At 41.0% G+C, this 24,156-nt stretch overlaps 1 protein-coding gene across 2 annotated transcripts in view; it reads left to right on the forward strand.

Moving 5' to 3' along the window:
• The first annotated feature begins 588 nt into the window (after window positions 1-588).
• Window positions 589-24,156, forward strand: part of nkain4 (sodium/potassium transporting ATPase interacting 4) — a 56,173-nt gene continuing 32,605 nt past the window's right edge. Inside the window, exons 1-3 of one of the 2 annotated variants that reach the window (XM_077574302.1) lie at window positions 589-977; window positions 20,797-20,934; window positions 23,315-23,395. In XM_077574302.1, coding sequence (XP_077430428.1) covers window positions 924-977; window positions 20,797-20,934; window positions 23,315-23,395 — 273 coding nt within the window. In that variant the 5' untranslated portion in view covers window positions 589-923. The remainder of the gene's footprint in view (window positions 978-20,796; window positions 20,935-23,314; window positions 23,396-24,156) is intronic. The other variant, XM_077574292.1, reaches the window with a different exon arrangement.

Raw genomic sequence — 24,156 nt, forward strand, 5'->3', positions numbered from 1 at the left:
ATAAAATGGGTTTAGACTGTACCCATAATGTAAGCAGCCCTTCATTTATACTGTGAGCTTTTCTGTGCTTGTTCATCTTTTTTTCTTTTTTCTTTTTTTTTCTGGAGAGCTCAGTATTGTTCATTCGGTAATTTTACCGATTTGACATGTCATCATCATTGCTCTCTCTTTTTATTTATTTATTTTTTTTCTATGTGGGTGAGTACGTGTACGTGCGAGTGTGCGCATGCGTGTGAGTGTGTATTCATTAGTTCACCTAAAACCTATTAAAAAATCCCATACCATTCACCTAAACCGAACGTGCTTGTTCATCTGAAGCAGTTAGCAAGTACACTTCCCATGTATGTCTACGCTTATACGGTTACATTTGCCATTAATTATTATTAAACAACCGCGAATGTGTGGGGGTTCACTACTGTAGTTACCGTGTGTTTAATTTGATAGCCACAAGATGGCGCCTCTTCCATCCTCAAATGGAGAATTTTCAGGAAATTGAATAGCTTTTGTTTGCCTGCAAATATAAACACTCGCTACTACTTGACACGTTCTTTGTCTCGTTAAACACCTTTTAAAACAATCTCACCGAGACAGAAGACACATTTTTGTTGTGTTTGGTGGTGAAGCCAGTTGACGCCCCCAATTACGATGGCAGCCCCCGGCCGGGAGTTGATTGCTCGACCAAAGTGGCCCCTCCTCCTCCTTCATCTACCCGCTCACCAGCCTCGTCACCCAGCCAGGCAGTCGCCTCAAACGCCAGCTTAGCGCGACGTAATCGCGGTCTCGCCCGAGGAGAAGACGAGACATGAGACTCCGCTCCCTTCGCCAGTACTGAGTTTTTTCCTCGGTTGACTTGAAGCGCTTTCGACCGGCTTTTCCAAGTGTTTCTCCCCCCGGCTCAGAGTTCGTCACCGCGGACAGACACGATGGGCTGCTGCAGCGGCCGGTGCACCCTCATTTTTATTTGCACCTTACAGTTGGTGAGTGGAGGTTATTTGTTGTTTTCAGTTAACAGGGTGATATTACGCTGTCTGCCTTTTACAATGATCATCACTTTTGTCTTTGAAAGTTGTCATTGAAACCTTATGATGTTTTAACTCTTTAACCTTTGTGTAAGATGGCAATCAAACTTTGTGGCATTTTGCTTTGGTTTCTCTTATGATTTGATATTTATAAATGCAAAGTTATCTCAAAGAACATTACACGATTGGCAGGTGAAGAACCAAACTCCTCAAACATTTCATAAGAATCTCAAACAGAAGGAGCGGTAAAGAAGAGTGTGGAGAGAGATGAATCAGGGTGGAGAGGTTGAACGATGAGAGAACAATAGGAACAACAACAGCCGTATCAACAATATTAGTCCTATGATGACGGCAGTCGAGAGTGAAAATGTACAGTTGGTGATGGTTTTATCATTCGGAGCGGGGCATAAAGTAATGCATTGTGTTGTATTTATTTTAAAGAAATAAAACCAACATGTTTGGAAATCATCCATGGTCAACCACCATGATTTCCGTAGTTGATTAGTCAGCTACGTTAAAATTATGCCTGTTTATTTTAAATTACGCCACAGCCCTCTCAGGTAAACATTTTAATGGCAGGTGATGAAGACTGTCTTTTTTGTAAGGTCAAATGGGGGCAAGTTGATACTGCACTTGGAATGTAATATCATGATATTTCCATTATCGTGATATTAAAACTGTCATATCACGATAGCAGCACATCATATGAAAAGGCCAGGTTGATTTCCATGTGTGTAGTTTCAGTCTGGTGGTTATTTTATCAGTGCAGTTTAATTTTAATTAGTCATGTTTTGGCCACCCATAGTGTAAGACCCACGCTAATAACCAGATGAACGGGAACGTAACGCAAGTAAGTGCCGCAACATTAAGTGTTATTAGTGACTTTAGGTGATTTGCATTGAAGTTAATGTTAAGGCCTTGGTACACCGATCCGACGTCGGGAGTCGGATAGCGTTGGGCCGACGGCATGCGACAGTTTGGCCGACTTCAAAGAAGGTGACTTCAAAACTGTGATCGAAGTGGTAAATAGACATCGTTTACATTTATTTGTTTATTTATTTTTTAAATAGTCGCCGTTCCTCCACCTCGGCCCGACGTCCTCGGAGCGTCCAAGTAACCACAGCCAGGCGGTAGTAATTCAATTATAGCGGTGGACTGTCCAGGTCTCCGTCAGGCAGAGGAAATCCAAGTTGTTGGAAAGGAAAAACTCCCTCAAAATAAACGTTTTGTTTGTCAATAACCGCGCATTTAACAGCGCGATTTTTGTGGGAGCAGCAGGGGGTGAATGTCCGGCGGGCTCGAGGAAGCTCCTTTAGAAGCTGGAGGTCGGCACCGTGTCCAAAAGGCAAAGGGCAGCACGGACGAAGCTTTTCGGGTGAATCGACGATCGGTAGCAGCCAGGAGTCGATAGGGTCCAGGATACGCCACAACGGAGTACATCCATGCGTTCGGGAACGAGAAGGGGACGAAGCTTGTTCCAGCGCCCGTTTTTGCTTCACCAGCTGGCCCGCCACGTTTACCCCGGCGCCGCTGTCAACACCGGTATGAGTTGTTTACGTTTTTTTTTTATCCGCCCCCGTAAAGAGGTTGCCGGTTGCCTTTAGGAATAATGAGTACCGCCGCCGATGGTACGGAGGGGAATTACTTCTCGCGCATGTGCTGAACGTACGTAATAGTCGGTGCGGTGTGTATTTACATCATTTTTCTAAGCGACGTGCCGACGTCTGGGCTTACGCCACACGGGGTAGGCATCGTCACATTTGGCCGACGTCGGATTGGTGTATCTAGCTAGGCCTTTATTTGTACTCTTTAAAAAAATAAAATACAATTATACAGTATCATGAGCTTTTTTAACAAAAAAATCTCCAACCTCCCCACAATGTTGTGATAATTATCGTGTTGTGAGGTTCATATTGTGATAACCGATCCAGGGTCACCCTGTTTCTATGTTGTCGTGACGGCCCTTTTCCCTTGTTCCATATAGCACAAGGTGGCTCGTTAAGACTGAATGGGCTGTTGAGAGGAAGGAAACCTTTCAAACTTGTGCCTGCGTGACACTCACTTTTGCGACCTTTAGATTTGTTGAGACAAGACAGTCATTGGAAAGTCTTTTGTGGGGTTAGGAGTTAGGATAGCGGCTTTCCTGCATAGCGTACCCAATCACTACGACACACAAATTATGAACTCATCTTCTCAGTACTCACCTGTCCCCTCTTCACCTTCCTTCCTCCCAGACCTCATTAGAGAGACGGACCATTTGTTAAGAGGTTTATAAAACTGTCAGCAGGCTGCCTAAAAAGTCCCCGAACACTCCAGGAAACGACTTTATTTTCCCCAAAGGCACTATTCCTGGATGATCTGACACTTCCTGTCTGCTGAAACCCACACGTGCACGCTTGCAGATTTCTGATGAGTTAAACCTTGTGTGACCTTTCAAAAGGTGACCAGGTGGATATCAGCGTGTGCATATGAATTTGAGTAAGTCTTCCTCTGAGGAAGCCAAAGCATTGATAGACAATGAGGCAGGTTAGTCTCAGACCATTACAGGCCGAAGTAACATTAGCAAAACAACCTAGACGGCGGCTCAGATGTAAAAATAGCTCCCGTGAAGCACCTTCCCTCTCGTGCTAATTATCTGGGCTGAGAGCTTTGATCAAACCACTTTTGCCCTCTCAGCCATCGTCTAATTGAATCGCGCTGCGTTTTTATTCATCAGCGGGGCCCAGCACGGGGACCCGTACCCTCTGCGACGGAAGGCAGCTGATAATGAGGCTGTATTGATCGAGTATCTGCCGTTGGGCGGCCTAACTGTTCCGGACAGCAGCCCTGGATGCTTGTCAGAACCTCGATCCACCCCAGAGAGCGGCCAGGAAGCTCGGGCTGCTTAATGATCTGTTTGTACTCTGAGGAGCTGGTTTGGTCCTAACTATTGACCTAAAGATGACCCGACAGGGAAACGTTGGACATATTAGGGACCAAATCAAGATGCATTGCGCTGTGAATGTCAGCAGGTAGCCATGACGTTGGACGAGTGGAGATTATGGTCAGTCAGGAATGATTGATGAAGGTGCCGTGGTCATGGTGGGTTTCCAACTGGGCCGGGCGATACGGCCCTAAAATAAAATCTAGATTTTTTTTTCTTTCTTTCCAGCCGTTCAGGACTGTTTTGTGGAAAACACCACTTCACGTTTATATTTTTCTGCAGGATCGTGAGTGGTCGGCGGCAACAATGAATACACAGAGACTTGATATGCTTTGCTAGAATAACTGTCTTTTATTCCCCGCAAACAGCAATCAACATTTTTATGCTGTGCTAGAATAATCGTACATTTTATTCCCCGCAAACAGTAATCGACACCTGTGCTTTGCTAGAATGATTGTACCTTTTATTCCCCGCAAACAGCAATAATCACAACTCGCTTTGCTAGAATAATGGTGCCTTTTATTCCCCGCAAACAGCAATCAATACACTACAACGTTAAGCAGCATAATATGATCATCAACAGCGCTTACCTTGACACTAGACCAAAGAGCCCACGGTCCGGGTAGAACGAGCTGCAAAACGGCCGGGCAATCGTACGGGTTCCACAGCTGACTCTGTTCGGACCGCGTGCCGCTCCGTCTTTTATTCGTTAGCTCGTTAGCGTGAGAAACCGGGCTAGCCAAGCCCTTTCTCAGACACTTTCGAAAACATGTTTTGCAAAGCAGGGAAAACTGTAGTAAAAGCAAGGAAGAGTTCCCAGGCTGATCCCCGCCCTTTATTTACAAATTGTTGGGCACCTGGATTCGTACAACAGTTCAGGACAACAACATATCCTTATATAAGAGGTTACATGAGGACATATCAAACCATGTTTTTTTCCCTTCAAGGACCATTATGATTTTAATGGATTTCATTCAAATTAATAAAGCCTGCTAACATTTATTTAAAGAAGGTTTGATTTATTCAAAAATAAATTCTGTGCCGTGTTCAGACATTGAAGTACATTGATTTTAAATCAGTTTTAACTTAAACTAAAAAAAGGTTAGGTTGTCCAATTGGGTTCACCATCCTAAAGTTCTAGATACTTGAGGAATGAGTGTGTATGGCTTAAAAAGGCGGGCGCTGACCTGGTGAGTGACATGGGTGCCAGCAATCCTAAAGTTAAGGCTGCACTATACACTACTCACAAAAAGTTTGGGATATTTGGCTTTCTGGGGAAATGTATGTAAAATGTCAAAAAGTTCACACTCCAGTGATACCATATCATGAAAGTAGGACATTTAAGTAGAAGGTGATTTCCTCATCTCAAACAATTCATTGAAAAAAGTTAACAACATTGTGGGTCAATTACAGCTTGACAACTACGTCTCATGCTGTTCACAAGTCGACTCATTGTCGGCTGAGACGTGGCATCCCACTTTTCTTGAAGGGCAGCCCTCAGGTCATTGAGGTTCAGCGACTGAGCTGATCCCACAGGTTTTCAATAAAAGGGTTCAGGTGTGGAGAAAGTGCAGACCATTCCATTTGAGGCCACACCAGTCTCCCAACAGCCGTTCCGTGATGATGCCACCTCCATGAGCTCATTAGAGAACAGCAACTTGTGCAAAAAGTACTGAAACATTTAACAGTTGGACACGTGCACTCAAAAGCTTAGAGAAGGTCACATTAAGTTCACCTGCAAAGGGTTGAATGCATTCTTAGGTTTGTCCTGAAATTTCACCTGAAAGACAAATATCCCTAACTTTTTGTGAGTAGTTTATATCGGAAAAAATATCGCATTATTGGCCCATACAAAATGCATATTGCAAACACATGCAATAAGATTCTTAAGGAATTGTATGCTTTTATCTGAATCTGACCAGTCAGACGCAAACTTAAATGTGCATCGACGTCCCATAGTTAAACAGTGTCTAGGGTAATGACAATTAACTAAGAATACATTGATCTTGCTTATTTTAATAAAAATGTCATTTCTTTGGGTACATGTTAAACATCGCAATAATATCGAAGAAAATGTAAAAGCGCTGTTTTTGCAATACGATGTCATATCCATTCATGTAGAGCTGTCAAAATTAATCGACAAGCAATCAATTATCAAATTAATCGACAACTATTTTAATAATCAAGTAATTGTTTGGAGCTTTTTTTATTATTATTAAAAATGGTCCAAATTCTCTGATTTCAGCATATCAACAGTATTTGTTGACTGATTTCTGTAGTCCTTCATGAAAGATCTTCTGTGTTTAATCAAAATAAAACATTTGCTAACAGCTGTTTTTACTTTGGAAAACAATGACCAAACTGATAATATAGTACAACATCAACCCCCCCTTTTTTTGTAATCACTATACGAATATGAAGTATGAAATAAACACCAATCACTGGTTAATAAACAGTAATCATGGGAAAAATAATTTTGTAATCCACTTTAATGCAAAATTAAAATACATCCGTTTAGTCGATTAATCGATTCTAAAAATATTCCATAGTAGCTGCGTTTCCATCACAGTTTTTCGCAAAAAGTACAATTTCGACTTGCCGGTGTTTCCATTAAAGAGCGTTTCGCTTCCGAGGCGCAATTCTCGCGGGAGGTGCTCATGATGTCTACAGAAGACAGACGCCCGGAGTTGTAAATATTACTTTAAAAACATCTCCCTAACCCTCATCGGGCGGGTTCGGCCATTTGGTGTTGGTGTTGTGTGTGTGTGCGCGCGCTTATTATGGGGCGGACGGATGATTTCAACAAAGACGTGCGCCGTATGTCGCTCGTTTGCTCGTTGCCAGGGGCAACGGCCATTTCTCATGCAACGATATGGGACGTGTGTTGGAACGGCGGCGGCATATTGGCTCCATAACTGAATCGCTTTATGCTTAAAAAGACTTGTTATCCCCTTTTTGGAGGCATAAAAGCAAGTAGCCCCGTACTTCCTACTTCCTTTCCTCCGTGACGGACAGGGGGGGGGTCACATGACTACAGGGAATGCGCCAAAAGTGTTTCCATGACACTTTTTTGCAAAATACTTCTAATTCGACACGTCTCAAAAACCACCTCATGAGAGCGTAAAAACGTTTTTGCGATATTTGAGAGTTTTTTCGAAAATCACGTGTTTCCATTTACCAGCTTGCTTTTGCGCAACTTGCCTTTTGCGCAAAATTGAGGGTAATGGAAACGCACTACAGTGCTGCAAGAACTAACATTAGCCCATGTGGAAAATGCTTCCATCTCTTTTTATGTTGGAGTGATTCAAATAATCAATGGAGACCTCCTCGGATGGTTATGACCTCAGAGAAACGCCCACATACACTGCGGTGTAATCCAAACTTCATCTAATGGCGTAAGAGAAGATATCGGTCTTAAGGCGCACATCTTAAGAGCGTGAGTAAAATGCAGAAAGAACCGGAAGGCAAATTATTTGATCTCTGACAAGAAGGTGCAGCCTTAGAAAGTCCTAATAGTCAAACAGTCCACTTTTCCTCCATTTTCCGATGATGCAAAGCAGCTAGCAAAGAGGATCCAACTTTGTAGCGAACGCCTCCGAGAGGGTTCAGCTTAAGTGCTTCCAAGAAAGTTTTTCCCGAGTGAAGCAGATCCTGAATAGCGTTGTCTCTAAAGGCGAGACGGGATCCCTTGGCATGGTGTCATCTCATGTTGTCCCACATTACCAGGGATTTAGGTAGTGGGCTTCTGCTGCTATTTATTTTTATTTTTTGCTCAGCAGAACGTTCATAATTGATGATGAATATTCATGAGGAATTTTGGATGGCGCTCAACATTTTGTCCCTCCACCCGCTCTGCTCGTCTGCGAATTTGCTGGCATCTTCCAGATATCAGCGCATGAAATTGCTGTAATTAAGGTTTAAGCAAGTTTACATGGTAATGAAACCAGGTTGTTCGAATGCTACAGCTAAACCCAAATGGGGCGTCTTTTTAAACAGCGCGGATCGGTGAGCGCATCTGTTTTCTAATGTAGATTTATGTTTGGTCAATGCTAATGAAGTGCATTTCCTTGGCACAGTCAACTGGATTTTGTAAGCGGGCCATTGGAAATGAGAACGTAATTGGTTCACCCATTAAGTTGACACAATGCCTCGTCTGGACAGTGATTCATAGCGTTCTGAATAGCCTTGTGAATAGCATAATTAATATAGCCCCCCCCCCCCCCCCAACCACCACCACCACCACTATATTCTTTTCAGCCATTGGCAGGTATGAGACAGCCGGCCTATTGAAATTATCCAAGCAGATATAAAATGCGTTGTGGGCGTTCTAGCCAGCCTGCCATTCAGAAAGCTACTTCAAACGACAACACCGGCGGATCTGCTCTATTGTGTACGGCAAAAATATTCGGAAGCCTATTTCCGGTGAAGTAGACATGAAGGAGGCTACCATTTTGTCTGGGAAAGCACGTGAGCGTCGTCAGTGTGTGTCTGCGTGAATGCTCCCTTAGTTTGTCAGACCCCCCCCCCCCCCCCCTGTTTTGTTCTGAGTGGACTTGACCCGGGCTTTGTTGATTGCGTTACGTCGGCACCCTCATCACCCACCGAAGAACAGACAACCAAAGGTCCTGCCATTACTATCCCAGCGCCGCCAAACAATGTTGATTGAACAACAGCTTATTGTGCGTGTCTGTGTCGCAAGCCGAGGTGACTGCATCATAGATGTACCCTCGCTCAGATTGGCCAGCCGCCCCACAACCCCCCCCCCCCCCCTTGTGTCATCATTTTACTTGGGAGTCTAATGGGTGTGAGGAACTGCTTGAATGTGTAATGAATGTTCATGTTGGAGCCCCAACGTGCACTGTAGCCTTTGTTCAAATGGAACAGGCTCAGCATACTACAGAGATGTGGAGCTGACAATGTGGAGTTAAACATATTTGACCGGTAAATTCGAACGTATCTAAATACGTTTGAACGTGCTTGTAAATACGTTCAAACGTACTCAATACGTTCAAACAGAATTGCAAATGTACGTTCGAATGTACTTGTGAATACTTTTGAATGTATTTAAATACGTTTGAACGTATCCGACGTACCCAAATATTAGGGCTGCGTCTCAATTCAAATTTCCTCAATTCACAAGGGTTCGTTCCGTTTGATTCAAATTCAATTTTTTTCTGATTCTATTCACTTCAGTTCAATCCGATTTTGATTCATTATGGGACATCAATTCTTTTTAAATAACATGGACATGATAAAAAAAAAAACTCCACAAACATTAAATTCCAAATTAAATTTTGCAGAGGCAGTAACTGGTTAAATAATAGATTTATTAATGAAAATAAGTTGTTATCACTTAAGTGTTACACAAACATTGACATCAGCATGGATGAGATGAAAATGAGAAAAAAAGAGATCAAAATAATCGATTCATGGTTTTGTGAATCGCTATCACGCTCGATAGGCAAGTCGATTTGATATTGATTATTCGATTTTTTTCTGATTCGATTCACTTCAGTTCAATCCGATTTTGATTCATTATGGAACATCAATTCTTTTTAAATAACATGGACATGATAAAAAAAAAAAAACTCCACAAACATTAAATTCCAAATTAAATTTTGCAGAGGCAGTAACTGGTTAAATGATGGATTTATTAATGAAAATAACGTGTTATCACTTAAGTGTTACACAAACATTGACATCAGCATGGATGAGATGAAAATGAGAAAAAAAGAGATCAAAAGAATCGATTCATGGTTTTGAGAATCGCTACCACGCTCGATAGGCAAGTCGATTTGATATTGATTATTAGATTTTTTTCTGATTCGATTTACTTCAGTTCAATCCGATTTTGATTCATTATGGGACATCAATTCTTTTTAAATAACATGGACATGATAAAAAAAAAAAAAAACTCCACAAACATTAAATTCCAAATTAAATTTTGCAGAGGCAGTAACTGGTTAAATGATGGATTTATTAATGAAAATAACGTGTTATCACTTAAGAGTTACACAAACATTGACATCAGCATGGATGAGATGAAAATGAGAAAAAAAGAGATCAAAAGAATCGATTCATGGTTTTGAGAATCGCTGTCACGCTCGATAGGCAAGTCGATTTGATATTGATTATTCGATTTTTTTCTGATTCGATTCGAGGGAAGCGCTGTGTCATAGGAGACAGAAGATGACGCATGTCTTACAAATCAACGTATCCACGGAACCATTTGCGCTCGCAACATATCTGAAAGCGGAGGAGCGGAGCTTTGCGACCAGAGAAAAAAAAACAACTAAAAACAATAAAAACAGGCGGACTGCTATGATAATAGTTCAACCCAGCTCGATCGCATTTACGGTCAAACATACTCGCCAGTCCAAAATGTTTACTCCACATTGGCAGTTTCACGCTTCCGTAGTATAGCCACCCCCCTTCCCCTTCCCCACCCTTTGCCCATTATCTCTCCCTGTTCAGATTCCAGGTTTGAATATTTGAATTATTGATTACAGTGTGAATTACCAGTAGAGCCACACACGATGCTTCTCAACTGTTTGTCACACGAGGAGCCGCATTTTCCTATTGTTGCTCAGTCGCGACTCACTGTCAATATAGTTCAGAAAATGTACTCGTAAAAAAAATAAATGTACACAAGTATCTTATTTTAACTACAAATGCTTAGGATTAATATCTCCAAGAATGTATTTGTAGATCCAGCCACCCTTCCATTTATATTCTCTCTCTCTCTCTTTCTCTCTCTCTCAACATTAATCAACTGTAACAACTAAAAGTATACTTCGTAATCACCTTGACCATACTCAATGTATTGTTGTTTATTCCTTGACAATTATTTATTTAATTAAATAATTATTAATTTAATTTAATTTAATTTAATGTATTTATTTATATATTTAGTATTGTATTTTTTCATAATCCCTCTTAACTCTTTGACTGCCAAAAACGTTAAATAACGCTTAGTAAAATCATATGGAGGAGTGCCAAAGACGTTAAAAGATGTTTTTTTCGAAACAGAGGTGAAACTAACCATTTTGTATTGTTGATTACTGAAAAACGGAATACGGTAGAAACAAACTTTTTTTTTCTGATGAAAGATGAGAGTCCAATCTTTCATTTGGTAGTATGTGTGTTTCCATAGTCCAAACACATAATTTTCTGTGGACCTTGAAAGATCAGTCAAAAATGCTTAAATCGGCTGGCACCCACGGCATCCCTTTTCTGAAAACGTCTGGCAGTGAAAGAGTTAACTGCGCTGCGTTGGTAATTAGATGCCGAATCTATGGGAAAGCTGTCATCCCGAGACTGGAAAGCAGCTCTGAGTTTGCAGTCTGACAGCAAAGACCGGAGCCGTTGGAAATTGCGATCGGCAGCATGGGGCCCAGCAGTAGCGCACATCTTTTTCTCTTGGACAACCGTCATTCCAAAGATAGCTCTTTTTACTAGTTTTTTTTTAGATTTTGCCCGTTTTTTTTTAGATCTTGCCCGTTTTTTTTTAGCCTTAAGAGAACAGAAGGGATTCTGATCATAAGCGGTAACTTAGCAATTGCTAACATTTCTGAAACATAATCAAAGTTTGATGTTGAGTGAAGATGGTGTTGGCCTTCCTGGGCTTCCGGTCTCTTCTAGCCTTGTAATAATTCTAATGACGTGTGCGTTCTTGGGAATTACCAACTCTTAGTCCCGACCTCCTCTTATACGGTCATTTACATTTTACACTTTTTAATGTCATCAATTTATCAGCCCATTAATTTTGATGAGATAACCTTTGTCGGGGAACTCCAGTGTGTGTGCGCACAAGGTTGAGTGTGTGTGTGTGTGTGTGTGTGTGTGTGTTCCACATCAGTGACATTGCAATTTGACTTTATAATGGAGATAAAACTGGAAGTGTTTGCAAGCCCATTTCTCCTTTTCCGTTTCAATGGTCGCAGCAGTGTCATTTGTTATAAGGTGACATGACAGAAATTGCTTTGGGAGCAGCAGCAACCTGGATGACTACCTTGACAGATTCAACTCAACATTCGTCCTCCTTCTCTCAACCAATGATCCACGGGGCATTCAGCCATTGTGATGTGTGCTCAAACAGGCCAAATCTATATTCTATTCTATTAAGTTGTTAACATCCTGTGGTGGTGGATTAAAACACTCACCGACGCACTCAGCTGGAGGGCAGCAGCTGCTGCGGGTCGTAATGAGAATTTACTCTTGTCACAGTTAAATCGCTGCCTGTTAATTGAGGTGAGTCGGGTGACGCTTTACGAGTTTGGTTTTAGCCAAGATTCACCAGGAAGGTGATGGAGACCACTTTTGAGAATGACCGCAATGTTGGGTCTGTCAAATAATATGCGGTCGTAAAATGAAAAGAGGAAAAAGCATTACAATTATCCTTGCGGGTTTCGGTGCCACTCTTCCTCTTGATGCAGAAATGTCGACTACAGTTTGCAACTCTTTTACTGCCAAACGTTACCCCAAAAACAACCCCTAGAGGGCCGGCCGATTTCGAGCATTTTTACCCCTCTTTCAAGGCAAACAGAATATATTGTGTGCTGTGACTACATAAACATGGTGGATACCATATGAAAGATTGGATTCCATTCTTTCATTAAAAAATAAAATAAAATAGAAACTTTTAGAAATTTTTCGAATGGAATCCAATCTTTCATGTCTCTCATCTACATTATTCCGTTGTTTAGTAATCACCATTTAAAAATAGAAAATTTGAGTGACACCAATCGAAAATGGAAAAAAGGAGAAGACAAGCTTTTTGTGCACAACAGTGACTTTAACACTAATGTTTTTTTGTTTAGTGACGCTGTGAATTAGATTTAATGTGACAAACGCTTTGATCATTCAAGTCATCCTTTCCTAAGATCCGCCATGTTTTCATGTAATATGATACCCGGGAGCCCATTTAAAAAGAGATCCAATGCTGCCATCTGCAGGCCATAGTTAGTGGGTGTTTTGGATTTTCACGACCCCATTCACAAATCAGCGCTGCAAAAGACGTTGCACTGCCCATTTAGGGGGGAAAAACGTAGTTGACGTCAATGAACGCTTTTGGCGCCACTCATTGGGATTTTAGTATACGTCAATTAACGTTTTTGCCGGCACTAAAAGAGTTTGTAATAATTAAAATACTTCTGCCACATTCACTGATAAAATCTTGTTAGCTGCAGGCAAAGTGAAGGAACTTTCTCCTAAGAACAAGACAGTTTCTCGGCCTTATTTTTGTCAACATGTGACTTAGGCCCAACAGTGACTTTAACACTAATGTTTTTTTGTTTAGTGACGCTGTGAATTAGATTTAATGTGACAAACGCTTTGATCATTCACGTCATCCTTTCCTAAGATCCGCCATGTTTTCATATAATATGATACCCGGGTGCCCATTAAAAAAGAGATCCAATGCTGCCATCTGCAGGCCATAGTTAGTGGGTGTTTTGGATTTTCACGACCCCATTCACAAATCAGCGCTGCAAAAGACGTTGCACTGCCCATTTAGGGGGGAAAAACGTAGTTGACGTCAATGAACGCTTTTGGCGCCACTCATTGGGATTTTAGTATACGTCAAATAACGTTTTTGGCGGCACTAAAAGAGTTTGTAATAATTAAAATACTTCTGCCACATTCACTGATAAAATCTTGTTAGCTGCAGGCAAAGTGAAGGAACTTTCTCCTAAGAACAAGACAGTTTCTCGGCCTTATTTTTGTCAACATGTGACTTAGGCCCAACAGTGACTTTAACACTAATGTTTTTTTGTTTAGTGACGCTGTGAATTAGATTTAATGTGACAAACGCTTTGATCATTCAAGTCATCCTTTCCTAAGATCCGCCATGTTTTCATGTAATATGATACCCGGGAGCCCATTTAAAAAGAGATCCAATGCTGCCATCTGCAGGCCATAGTTAGTGGGTGTTTTGGATTTTCACGACCCCATTCACAAATCAGCGCTGCAAAAGACGTTGCACTGCCCATTTAGGGGGGAAAAACGTAGTTGACGTCAATGAACGCTTTTGGCGCCACTCATTGGGATTTTAGTATACGTCAAATAACGTTTTTGGCGGCACTAAAAGAGTTTGTAATAATTAAAATACTTCTGCCACATTCACTGATAAAATCTTGTTAGCTGCAGGCAAAGTGAAGGAACTTTCTCCTAAGAACAAGACAGTTTCTCGGCCTTATTTTTGTCAACATGTGACTTAGGCCCAACAGTGACTTTAACACTAATGTTTTTTTGTTTAGTGACGCTGTGAATTAGATTTAATGTGACAAACGCTTTGATCATTCAAGTCATCCTTTCCTAAGATCCGCCATGTTTTCATGTAATATGATACCCGGGAGCCCATTTAAAAAGAGATCCAATGCTGCCATCTGCAGGCCATAGTTAGTGGGTGTTTTGGATTTTCACGACCCCATTCACAAATCAGCGCTGCAAAAGACGTTGCACTGCCCATTTAGGGGGGAAAAACGTAGTTGACGTCAATGAACGCTTTTGGCGCCACTCATTGGGATTTTAGTATACGTCAATTAACGTTTTTGCCGGCACTAAAAGAGTTTGTAATAATCAAAATACTTCTGCTACGTTACTTTACTTGACTTTCTCGTTAGAACGAGACCGTTTCTCGCCCGTATTTTTGTCAACATGTGACTTAGGCCATTATTAGGGTGACGATTTGTAATGAAAAAACATTCTGTCTTTATGTTTACATCCCATTTCTACATTCAAGGAACAAACCTAGTTATTACAAATGGTAAGGTTTATTAGGCCGCCAGATTACCTCAAGATTACTCATGACTACACAATATAACCCAGCTGATATGAATGTTAGTTTAGTCAAAGGCCTCTCGGGGCAATTAGGTCATTAACTCTTTGACTGCCAAAAACGTTAAATAACGTTTAGTAAAATCCTATGGAGGAGTGCCAAAGACGTTAAAAGACGTTTGTTTCAAAACAGAGGTGAAATTAACCATTTTCTATTGTTGATTACTGAAAAACGGAATAAGGTAGAAACAAACTTTTTTTTCTGATGAAAGATGAGAGTCCAATCTTTCATTTGGTAGTATGTGTGTTTCCATTGTCCAAACACATAATTTTCTGTGGACCTTGAAATATCAGTCAAAATGCTTAAATCGGCTGGCACCCACGGCATCCCTTTTCTGAAAACGTCTGGCAGTCAAAGAGTTAACCCTGGAGAACCCACGGGGTCAAATTTGGCCCCTATAAATTCTGCTACTCAAATAACAGACCTTTTTTTCCTTTTTCTTTTTTACAAATTTAACTTCGAAAGTCCAGAGTGCCACTTCTGACCCCTGCATGGGGCCACCTAGTGGATGAATATTGCACTTACATGAGCCAGAGTGGTGGTGACAAGATGGATGGCAACATGCTGTTTTGTTGAGCTGGAAATCAATCCAAACAAAACCATCTTCTCAGCAAACCATCAGATGGTAAAATTTTTTATTTTTTTTTTTTATCTATTTCATATCATGTTTCAGAATGCCTAGGAGTATGTTTTATATATATATTTTGATAAATTAGTAACTCTGAGCTAGTTAAAAAAAAAAGGGTTAAAATTGAAAAAACATTTATTTTGGTGTTCAGTGAACTTATAGCAGTCATTTAATGTATAATTCATAATTTTCCAAAGAAGAAAAGGGTTTTTTGGGTTCTACAGGGTTAAGTGTATGTGTGGCACTGGTTTGGAACACAACAGCAGTAGCACAAGCGCGTGATAACATGCAGGTTAACATGCATCTTTGAAATAACCTTTTGACTTTTGGTCATCAAGACACTAAATCAAGAAAAGCACAAAAAGATCCTCTCCCGGAGTTTTGACCCCAAAGAGCGGATGTCAAACTGTGAGGCGTAAAGTGGCTCCTGATGACTGCCCGCCTCTTAATCCCAGTATCGGCTTTGTGTGAGACCAGGAACCATCTTGGCCCCTCTATCTGTCTATCTCTCATCCAATTCTCTACACATACAGATCAGGACTATTAGTTGCGCAGGCTGGCCCTGCGATATGTAATGACTTTATCCAGGCATGAAAAATTGGAGCAAAGGGTGATAAATACTTTACTGCCTGCTGGGAGCGGACGAGTAAAGGCAAGCCAAAGAAACATCAGACCTGTGATTCATTGTTTGACTCAGCAGTTATGTTCCTCTTTGGTTCAATTTGGAAAGAAAACAGCTGTTGTGATAAGGCTCCTGATGACGTGCATCTGCGTACTTGGTTGGCATTTACTTGAATATATACCGGCCATTTTTTTTCTCTGTAGAGCTCAGTATTGTTCATTCGGTAATTTTACCGATATGACATGTCATCATCATTGCTCTCTTTTTTTTCTTTTTTTTTTCTTTTGTATGTGTGAGTGTGTATTCATTAGTTCACCTAAAACCTATTAAAAAAAATCCCATACCATTCACCTAAACTGAAAAATCCCGTACCATTCTCCCCCCCAAAAAAAAAAAAGAATATATACCGGTAATTATTATTTACGCATCAGCAAATGAGTCTGCCTTCCTAAAAATGTGTTCAAATGAATGTAAGCGAAGCAACGCGTACATCCGACTCTCCCTCTGACTTGGGGTTATGTTGTTGTCTGCAGAGGTTGTTGACATTTTAGGCGGAGGTCGGCGCGTCCATGGTGCATTTGTGGCGGGCGCGGCTCAGGGTGTAGAGATGGTCGTTCAGTAACCAGAAGGTCGGCTGTTCGAACCCCCGCTCTCCCCAAGTCATGTGTCTTTGTGCGATTGGGCAAGACACTTCACACACAAGGTGCGAATGTTTGGTGGTGGTCGGAGGGGCTGTAGGCGCACACCGTCAGCCTGCCCAGGGGCACCACAATGTGAATGTGTGAGTGCGTGAATAATGTATCCATTGTGAAGCGCTATATAAATCTGATGCATTATTGTGATTTATATCTTATTGAGAGGAGAGAAAAAAAGTTTGATTGTTCTCATACAGTAAAAAGAGTCATGAGTAAAATGTTCAACTCTTGGTTTGTTTTTCTTTTGTTAAAGTTACTTTAGACTAAGGCTGCAACTAACGATTACTTTAATAATCAATTAATCAGTTTAGCGTAGCTGATATGACCTAAAAAATATATTACGATATTTCAAAGAAATTTGCGGTGACGATATTTTTGACGATATCGTTAATAATTACTAAACAATAGATTTGGGATTGGTGCAAACGATTGTATTTTTGGCATCATATCTGACCTCTCGTAACCAAACAGTCTCCACACGACACGACTTTGCCGACAGAACTGGCTGCAGCTCACAGCCTCACACGCTCCGACATTTTTATGCAGCAGCGAGCGACGCATGTTCATCCAAATAGACACAAAGACGTATGATGTCACGCATTATGTCATTACGTCAATTTAAAATTGTTATCACCCAAAAAGATACACCGGTAATATCGTAGAAGGTATGATATGGAACACCCCTAGTTGAGGGTCATTTTATTTGGAACCACACTTCATTCATCACTCTTGTCACCACTATTTAAGGACGGACAGACAGAGGTGGGCATTCCATCAATTCGTCATTCGTCAAACAAAATGTGTGTCCGGCAGAGGTCCGTCGGTCACCACATTGACCATCCATCATTTTGTTAAAGTCATTGTTGGGACGTTTGCCAGCGACTGACCGACGGACAGTCCGCCAGAACTTACGAAATGTCCAGGGAGTCATTTGTGCACAATCAGCCGATCAGTAGGAGGCTTTTACAGGCCACTATGTTGCCGGCTTGATTCTCCCGGAAGAGTGTCGATGATCGAATTCCACCCAACTCCTCCGTAATCTGCTTCCTCGGAGATGTGGGCTCATTTAAGCCATGTGGGCTTGAATGATGGTCTGTGTGTGTGAGATCGTTCTCTCCCTGAGATTGATTTCCGCCATCTCGATGGACTATTGAGTTAGCGGCGATCTGAGAGGCTTACGACAGCATTGAGAGGCGGATTTGGCACGCAGGCACACCTCGCTCACACTTATGCACTTCCAGAATGCCATAACCAAGCTTTTTGCATTACACCAGACTAAAACCTGCTTACGGATTTTGCACCAATGGATTATTTTTTCCTTTCATTGATTTAAATTGGCAGCACGCCAACTTCCATTATCTTCATTCTCCAACATCAGAACAACAAGACCTTTTTTGTCATTTCTGTGTGGCATGTATGTTTTTGTGTTTGAATCCACTTAACTCTGTTGAGAAAAAAATAATACTGCTTTCTCTGCGAATTTAAACATGACACAAATGTATGAATACTGAGTAACAATCATGGGCACTATACTGTGCCCTGAGATACAAATTCAATTCGTTTTGTGACCACGCTCCTAACTCAAAACATTCGGATCGTAAATCAGTAGGGGTGTAACCAAAAAAACAACACAATTTTAATTGGAAAATCGGTTTTAATTTAAAATATATGACTGCATCAAACCAAATCACACGTATACACTTTGAAATATAACAAATAGAGGTGCAACGATTAATCGATTAATGGACAACTAATACATAATAACACATAATCAAACTAAGTGATAATTATTTTTGATTTTGGTTTACTTTTTTCTTTTTGTCCAAATGCTCAAATTAGGTAATTGCAGACATCTGCGTGTACTTTAGAAAACTGATCAAATTTTTGCAGATTTTTCGGGCGCTATGGACAAAATAATTTCTTTGTGCCATTTTTTATTTATTACTCAGCCAGGTGAGAGACGAAACGGACCATATTAGGAAAGCTAAGTCAGTGTTATTTTTGACGATACATTTTAATTTACTTTTAGTTATAGTCTTTTGACTCAAATTAAAGTTTTAGTCATCTGATTGTATCTTAGTTTTAATCCAATTTTAGTCAATGAAAAAAAGAGCCATTTTTTTATTTTATATCTAAATTTACAGTTTAGTCAATATTTTCCTTCAGCATACATTTCAACTTTTATACAGAAAATTATAACATACCTATTTGTACCTGTAGTTTAACATGCAAGACACATTTTAATACAATAGTGTCTTTATTAATTGTTTCAATGAAACATGTTGAGCTGACAATAATATAACTTAGTTTTCACCTAAATTAAAAAAAAGTGCATAATTGCTTAAGATTCATTTTACAGCTGCACAATTAATGTAAACATATTTGAACATTAAATAAAGTGCAGTAAACACTGAACAGTTCTTTTCTCCCAACCGCGTTTCATTCCTTCCGATTGGCTTGTGTGAATTTTCGGCACTGTGTTTTTTTTCATTTTCGTTTTAGTCATTGACGAAACTGTCAGTCAATTTTAGTTAGCGTTATTGTCTCAATGAATGGCTTCTATTTTAGTTTTAGTTTCATTTTTGTCTGAAAAAAAATTTCGGGATGAAAAATGTGATGACAATTTTTCGTCTGCAAAATTATCACTGCTGGCAGTTATTCGTTCTTTATCAACCTGCAATTTGAGTTGCGTCTACTCACTTTTCAATTCTCATCTATCTGCTCTCTTCTTTGGAGTGGAAGCTGTTCTCTTTGGTTGAGCGCTTCCAGGGTTTTCATTCTCATTGGAGGTGGGTCACTTCATCCGTTGTCACTTCCCACTACGTCTGTTGAGTTATTGCCAAGGACCGTTCACTCTTAATGATCACACTCAATTTGATAATCTCCCCCTCCCCCGCCCGTCACAAGGTTTCATTGGGTGCCTTGTAACATTTCCATTTCATTAAGAGGCGCGTGCTGCTGGTGTCACTGGGGCAAAGTTCCCTCCCTCCCCTCATCCATCTTCAAGTGTATGGCTGAAAATAACATGTCAACGCAAAGTGAAACGCGTCGTCGCTTCGGGCGCTCACAAAGACACACGTGCGCACACGCACTCGAAATTGGCAATGCAATGGATTTAAAGGGGAGATGGAATCCTAATTAAATGCTTTCCGTTCTTCACCTGCATTTTTGCTCAAATGCAAGTTGACTTGCATCAACTGACTTGAGCCTGGAAATTGCTTTGTTCTCTCCCCACGGAGTAAAGGTGAGGAGAGTGGGAAATATTGATTTCAAGGGTTGAAATGGAAAAAGTCTTCTTTTCTTTTTTTTGTTCTTTTTTTCTGGAGAGCTCAGTATTGTTCATTCGGTAATTTTACCGATTTGACATGTCATCATCATTGCTCTCCTTTTTTTTTTGGTGTGTGTGTGTATTCATTAGTTCACCTAAAACCTATTAAAAAATCCCATTCCGTTCACCTAAACCGAACACTTCCAGCCAGGGTCGTGAGGCCGTCAGGAGACCCGAGGAAGGACCAAAGAAAGGAAAGTGAAATGGGAAAAAGTCCTGACCACAAATAATGTGGTATGTCATGAGAGACTTTTGGATGTTTTGCTCTCAGTGTAGTGGATTCAGCTGACTTGTTTCTGCGCACTCGTCGTCCATGTGAAAATAATGTATGCCAGCTTGTAGTTTAATAAAGGCCTAAGCTCGCTAGTAATATTTTTTGTGGATGGTCCCCACCTCCCTTAAAGTGTTCTCCCTCCAAGAGGCTGTTGACCAGAAAGCGGAAATTGTGAGCTTCTCTTTTAGCTCAGTAGTAGTTGAATCAATCCAATCTGCCATTGTTTATTTTATTAAACTTGCCGTCTTTGCCCTCGGGGAGCTCCCACAGTTTAAAGAGAATCACTCAAGCCGCTCCGCCGGATTGGCTCAGTGTTGAATTGTCGGCCAGTTGCCGCGAGCTTGACTAAAAATTAGTTTTCAGTTGATGAGACAATAAACAGCATGTGAGTACGTGCAACTTTGTAACCCAAAGTGTTCCCAGGAGCAGTAAAAGTATTCTGTTTGATGTTTTGTTATGCTTTTCTGCAGGTGTTGGCTCTAGAACGACAGGTCTTTGACTTCCTGGGTTACCAATGGGCGCCCATCCTCGCCAACTTTTTCCACATCATCATCGTCATCCTCGGACTCTTCGGCACCATCCAGTACCGACCGCGCTACATCGTGGTGGTGAGTGCGTGCAACTGACAGCCCGGTACCAGTCAATTTGGACAAACGTATTGGATAGAATTCCTCAGCACGGTTGCTGCGGTTCATCAACCAGATTTTGATTAGAATCCTTATTTCCAAATTGTGTGTTTAAAACAATCATATATTTGCCCTAACAAAAGTGTGCTTAGCTTAATGCTACCAAACAGTGCAAAACGTCATTGACATGCTAACTGTTATAGCGATAATTGTGGCTGTAGACGCAACAGATATTTGAACACAAACGGAGCAGCATATAAACAAATAATATAACAATACACATTCTTTATCCTCTATAAAAAAAAAACAACTAAATATTACAGTATGTTTTAGAGCCACTTTGTCTGTAAAACTAATATTATACTGCCTCCTGGTGGCCGAGGTGGTCATGCCAGGAGCCACACAATTAATTGGATTGCAGCATTAAAACTTGATGCACAAATAGTTTCATTCTTTACATTTTACATTCTGTTATTGCTCAATATTTTCATAAGTTCAACATTATGGAGTACTCTTCTCCTGAAATTGGAATTGAAATTCTCCTGAAATTCTCCCATACATTTTGAGGTTTGGGTGCAAACCTCTCGAATTAGGGGACTCGGTCCCCTATCTACAGCGCCCCTTATGGTGGCAGGTGGTACTGTACCCCTGGTCGCCCGGCCATTGAAAATGAATGGGCCCATTCATTTCCTATGGGAGATTTTGACCCCTGGTAGCCCGGCCATTGAAAATTGTTTTGAGTTACGAACATTGTCAATGGAATGAATTAATTTCTTCCACACTTGGACAAAATTGTTTGTATCCCACTGTTATTAAAAGAAAACCCCACAATGGTCACTGAAATCACTTGAAACGCACACAATTACGAATGTTAGATGAAAACACATCGAAGCAGGTGTCTTCAGACTCAACAATCAGTCTGTTTGCTTATTTAAAGGGTGACAAATAGTCAATGTGCTTTTTGGTGACATGGTGCGTACCACAGAAAGCAAAGGAGGGAGAGAGATAAACAAAATTATACACAAGCTTGTTAAAGGTAAATGCAATAGAGTATGTCGAGGCACTTCAATGTCAAGTTCTGGTTTTCCCTTTAATTGTGTGTCTAATGTGCATGTGCAGACTGACACTTATTTATTTTCCTCCATGCAAATGTTGTCCTCTCCAGTGCATTGTGCGACACCCTTCAATCATTGTAACTAGTGGTAATCAGGTTGAATTCATTCATTAAAGTGGGCCGTTGGGGGGTCTCATCTCAATTCTGCACAGTGAAGGTCACTTTTGGTATGCAAGTCATGACCATAATAATCATGCACGGAGTCAAAGTAGACAAGGAGTAAAAATAAATATTCAAAGATATATTATTTTGAGGCTCTCCCTTAGAGATAGGGTGAGAAGCTCGGTCATCCGGGAGGGACTCAGCGTCGAGCCGCTACTCCTCCACGTTGAGAGGAACCAGTTGAGGTGGCTCGGGCATCTGGTTCGGATGCCTCCTGGACGCCTCCCTGGGGAGGTGTTCCGGGCATGTCCTACCGGCGGGAGGCCCCGGGGACGACCCAGGACACGCTGGAGAGACTGTCTCTCGGCGTCGGAGGAGCTGGCTGAAGTGGCTGGGGAGAGGGAAGTCTGGGCTTCCCCGCTAAAGCTGCTGCCCCCGCGACCCGACCCCGGATAAGCGGAAGAAGACGGACGGACGGACGGATGCTATTTTGATAACTCACTTAAATTTCAGTGTAGACACTCAACAGCTTATACAAATCGGCAAACAATTGTCATGTCTTTTAAACAATTATCCTTAAAATCCCTTAAACGTGTCTTTCCTAAACATACAGAAGGACTTAGACAAATATTGGTTTACAGATGAAACCTACCTACCTATCATTTTTTATTATTATCATCAACCCTGAGAAAGGTGCAGTATACGCAGAATAAAAAGAAGAGGAAGTTGTTTGACGCAGAATAGCGAGGACATTCTCATGATTCAACACGTACGGTATGTTTTCACCAAAGCGCTGTTTTGTTTGGCTACATTTCCTCTCTGACACAAGAATGACACACCACTCAGCATGAGTCATAAGATTTGTTGAGATCTTGAAATTCTCTTGTTGCTCGAGGGTTCAGAGATGCTCCAACATCCACAACCCGGTGTGCTAAAATTGAACACAAATGCATACTGTCTCAAATTAATGATTACTTGATGTGCCAAAGTTCAGGATTTTATGCGCAATATCAAAGCAGCACTTTTGGGGCAACACACTTTTTTTTTTTCCACAATTGTGTCATGTTTTATTTGTGTCTGTAAAGATTTAGGCTGCGTATTAGTGCATGTAACATTTATGTGTTCCCCCCCCCCCCCCCCCCTCAGTACGCAGTTTGGGCGGCAGTTTGGGTGGCCTGGAATGTCTTCATCATCTGCTTTTACCTGGATGTCGGCAGCTTGTCCAAGGTGAGGCTCAATTGACAAATACTCAGTCCAGCCACAACATTCAAACCACTTGCACAATATAATGATATTAACGATGAAATTAAGAATACTATTCAGCATCATATTGAGAGTTTTTCCTGATATTGTTGTGTAACTTAAAAAATAAACATGTGGCATTGTACACCCTCAATTATTCTCTTCACAAATTCACCAATCACGACTCTGTTTGGTGACCAAACCCAGAAAACAGGTGAAGTTAGTTTTTCAATTAAGGTGTTAATTGTATACAAAAAATAATGTTATCAAATTCATTCTGTACAAAATAACTTTTTACTGCTGAAAATGGCTTAATGAGTCACAATCCCTTTAATAATCCCCTATACATTTATATTAGATTTCCCTGACTTGTTTTTGCTTCCTAGCAGAGAGGCCTGAAGGTTTTTTTTTTTTTTTGTGCGAACACTTACTGACTGAAATTCCCTCCACCACTAAGACCCTGGTTCCAAAACAGGGAAAACAGCCCATGGTCAAGATGCGAACCCCCACGCCGCTTCATTGTTTCTTGGGATGATGTGCTGCTGTTTGCACCAAACATACCTTTTGGAATCATGGCACACATTTCCCCCACGTTTGTTTGGGAGATAGCCACATAGTCACTAGAGGGTGTGCACATTTGCGCAACCACATTCTTTCAGCCATTTATTTTTACTTCCATTCTCAAAAAGATTAAAAAAATGAGTTCAGACCTAGCTTTTGAACATGGGTGTGTAAACTTTTTACAT

This window comes from Vanacampus margaritifer, chromosome 1, assembly GCF_051991255.1.
Source record: "Vanacampus margaritifer isolate UIUO_Vmar chromosome 1, RoL_Vmar_1.0, whole genome shotgun sequence".
NCBI lineage: Eukaryota > Metazoa > Chordata > Actinopteri > Syngnathiformes > Syngnathidae > Vanacampus > Vanacampus margaritifer.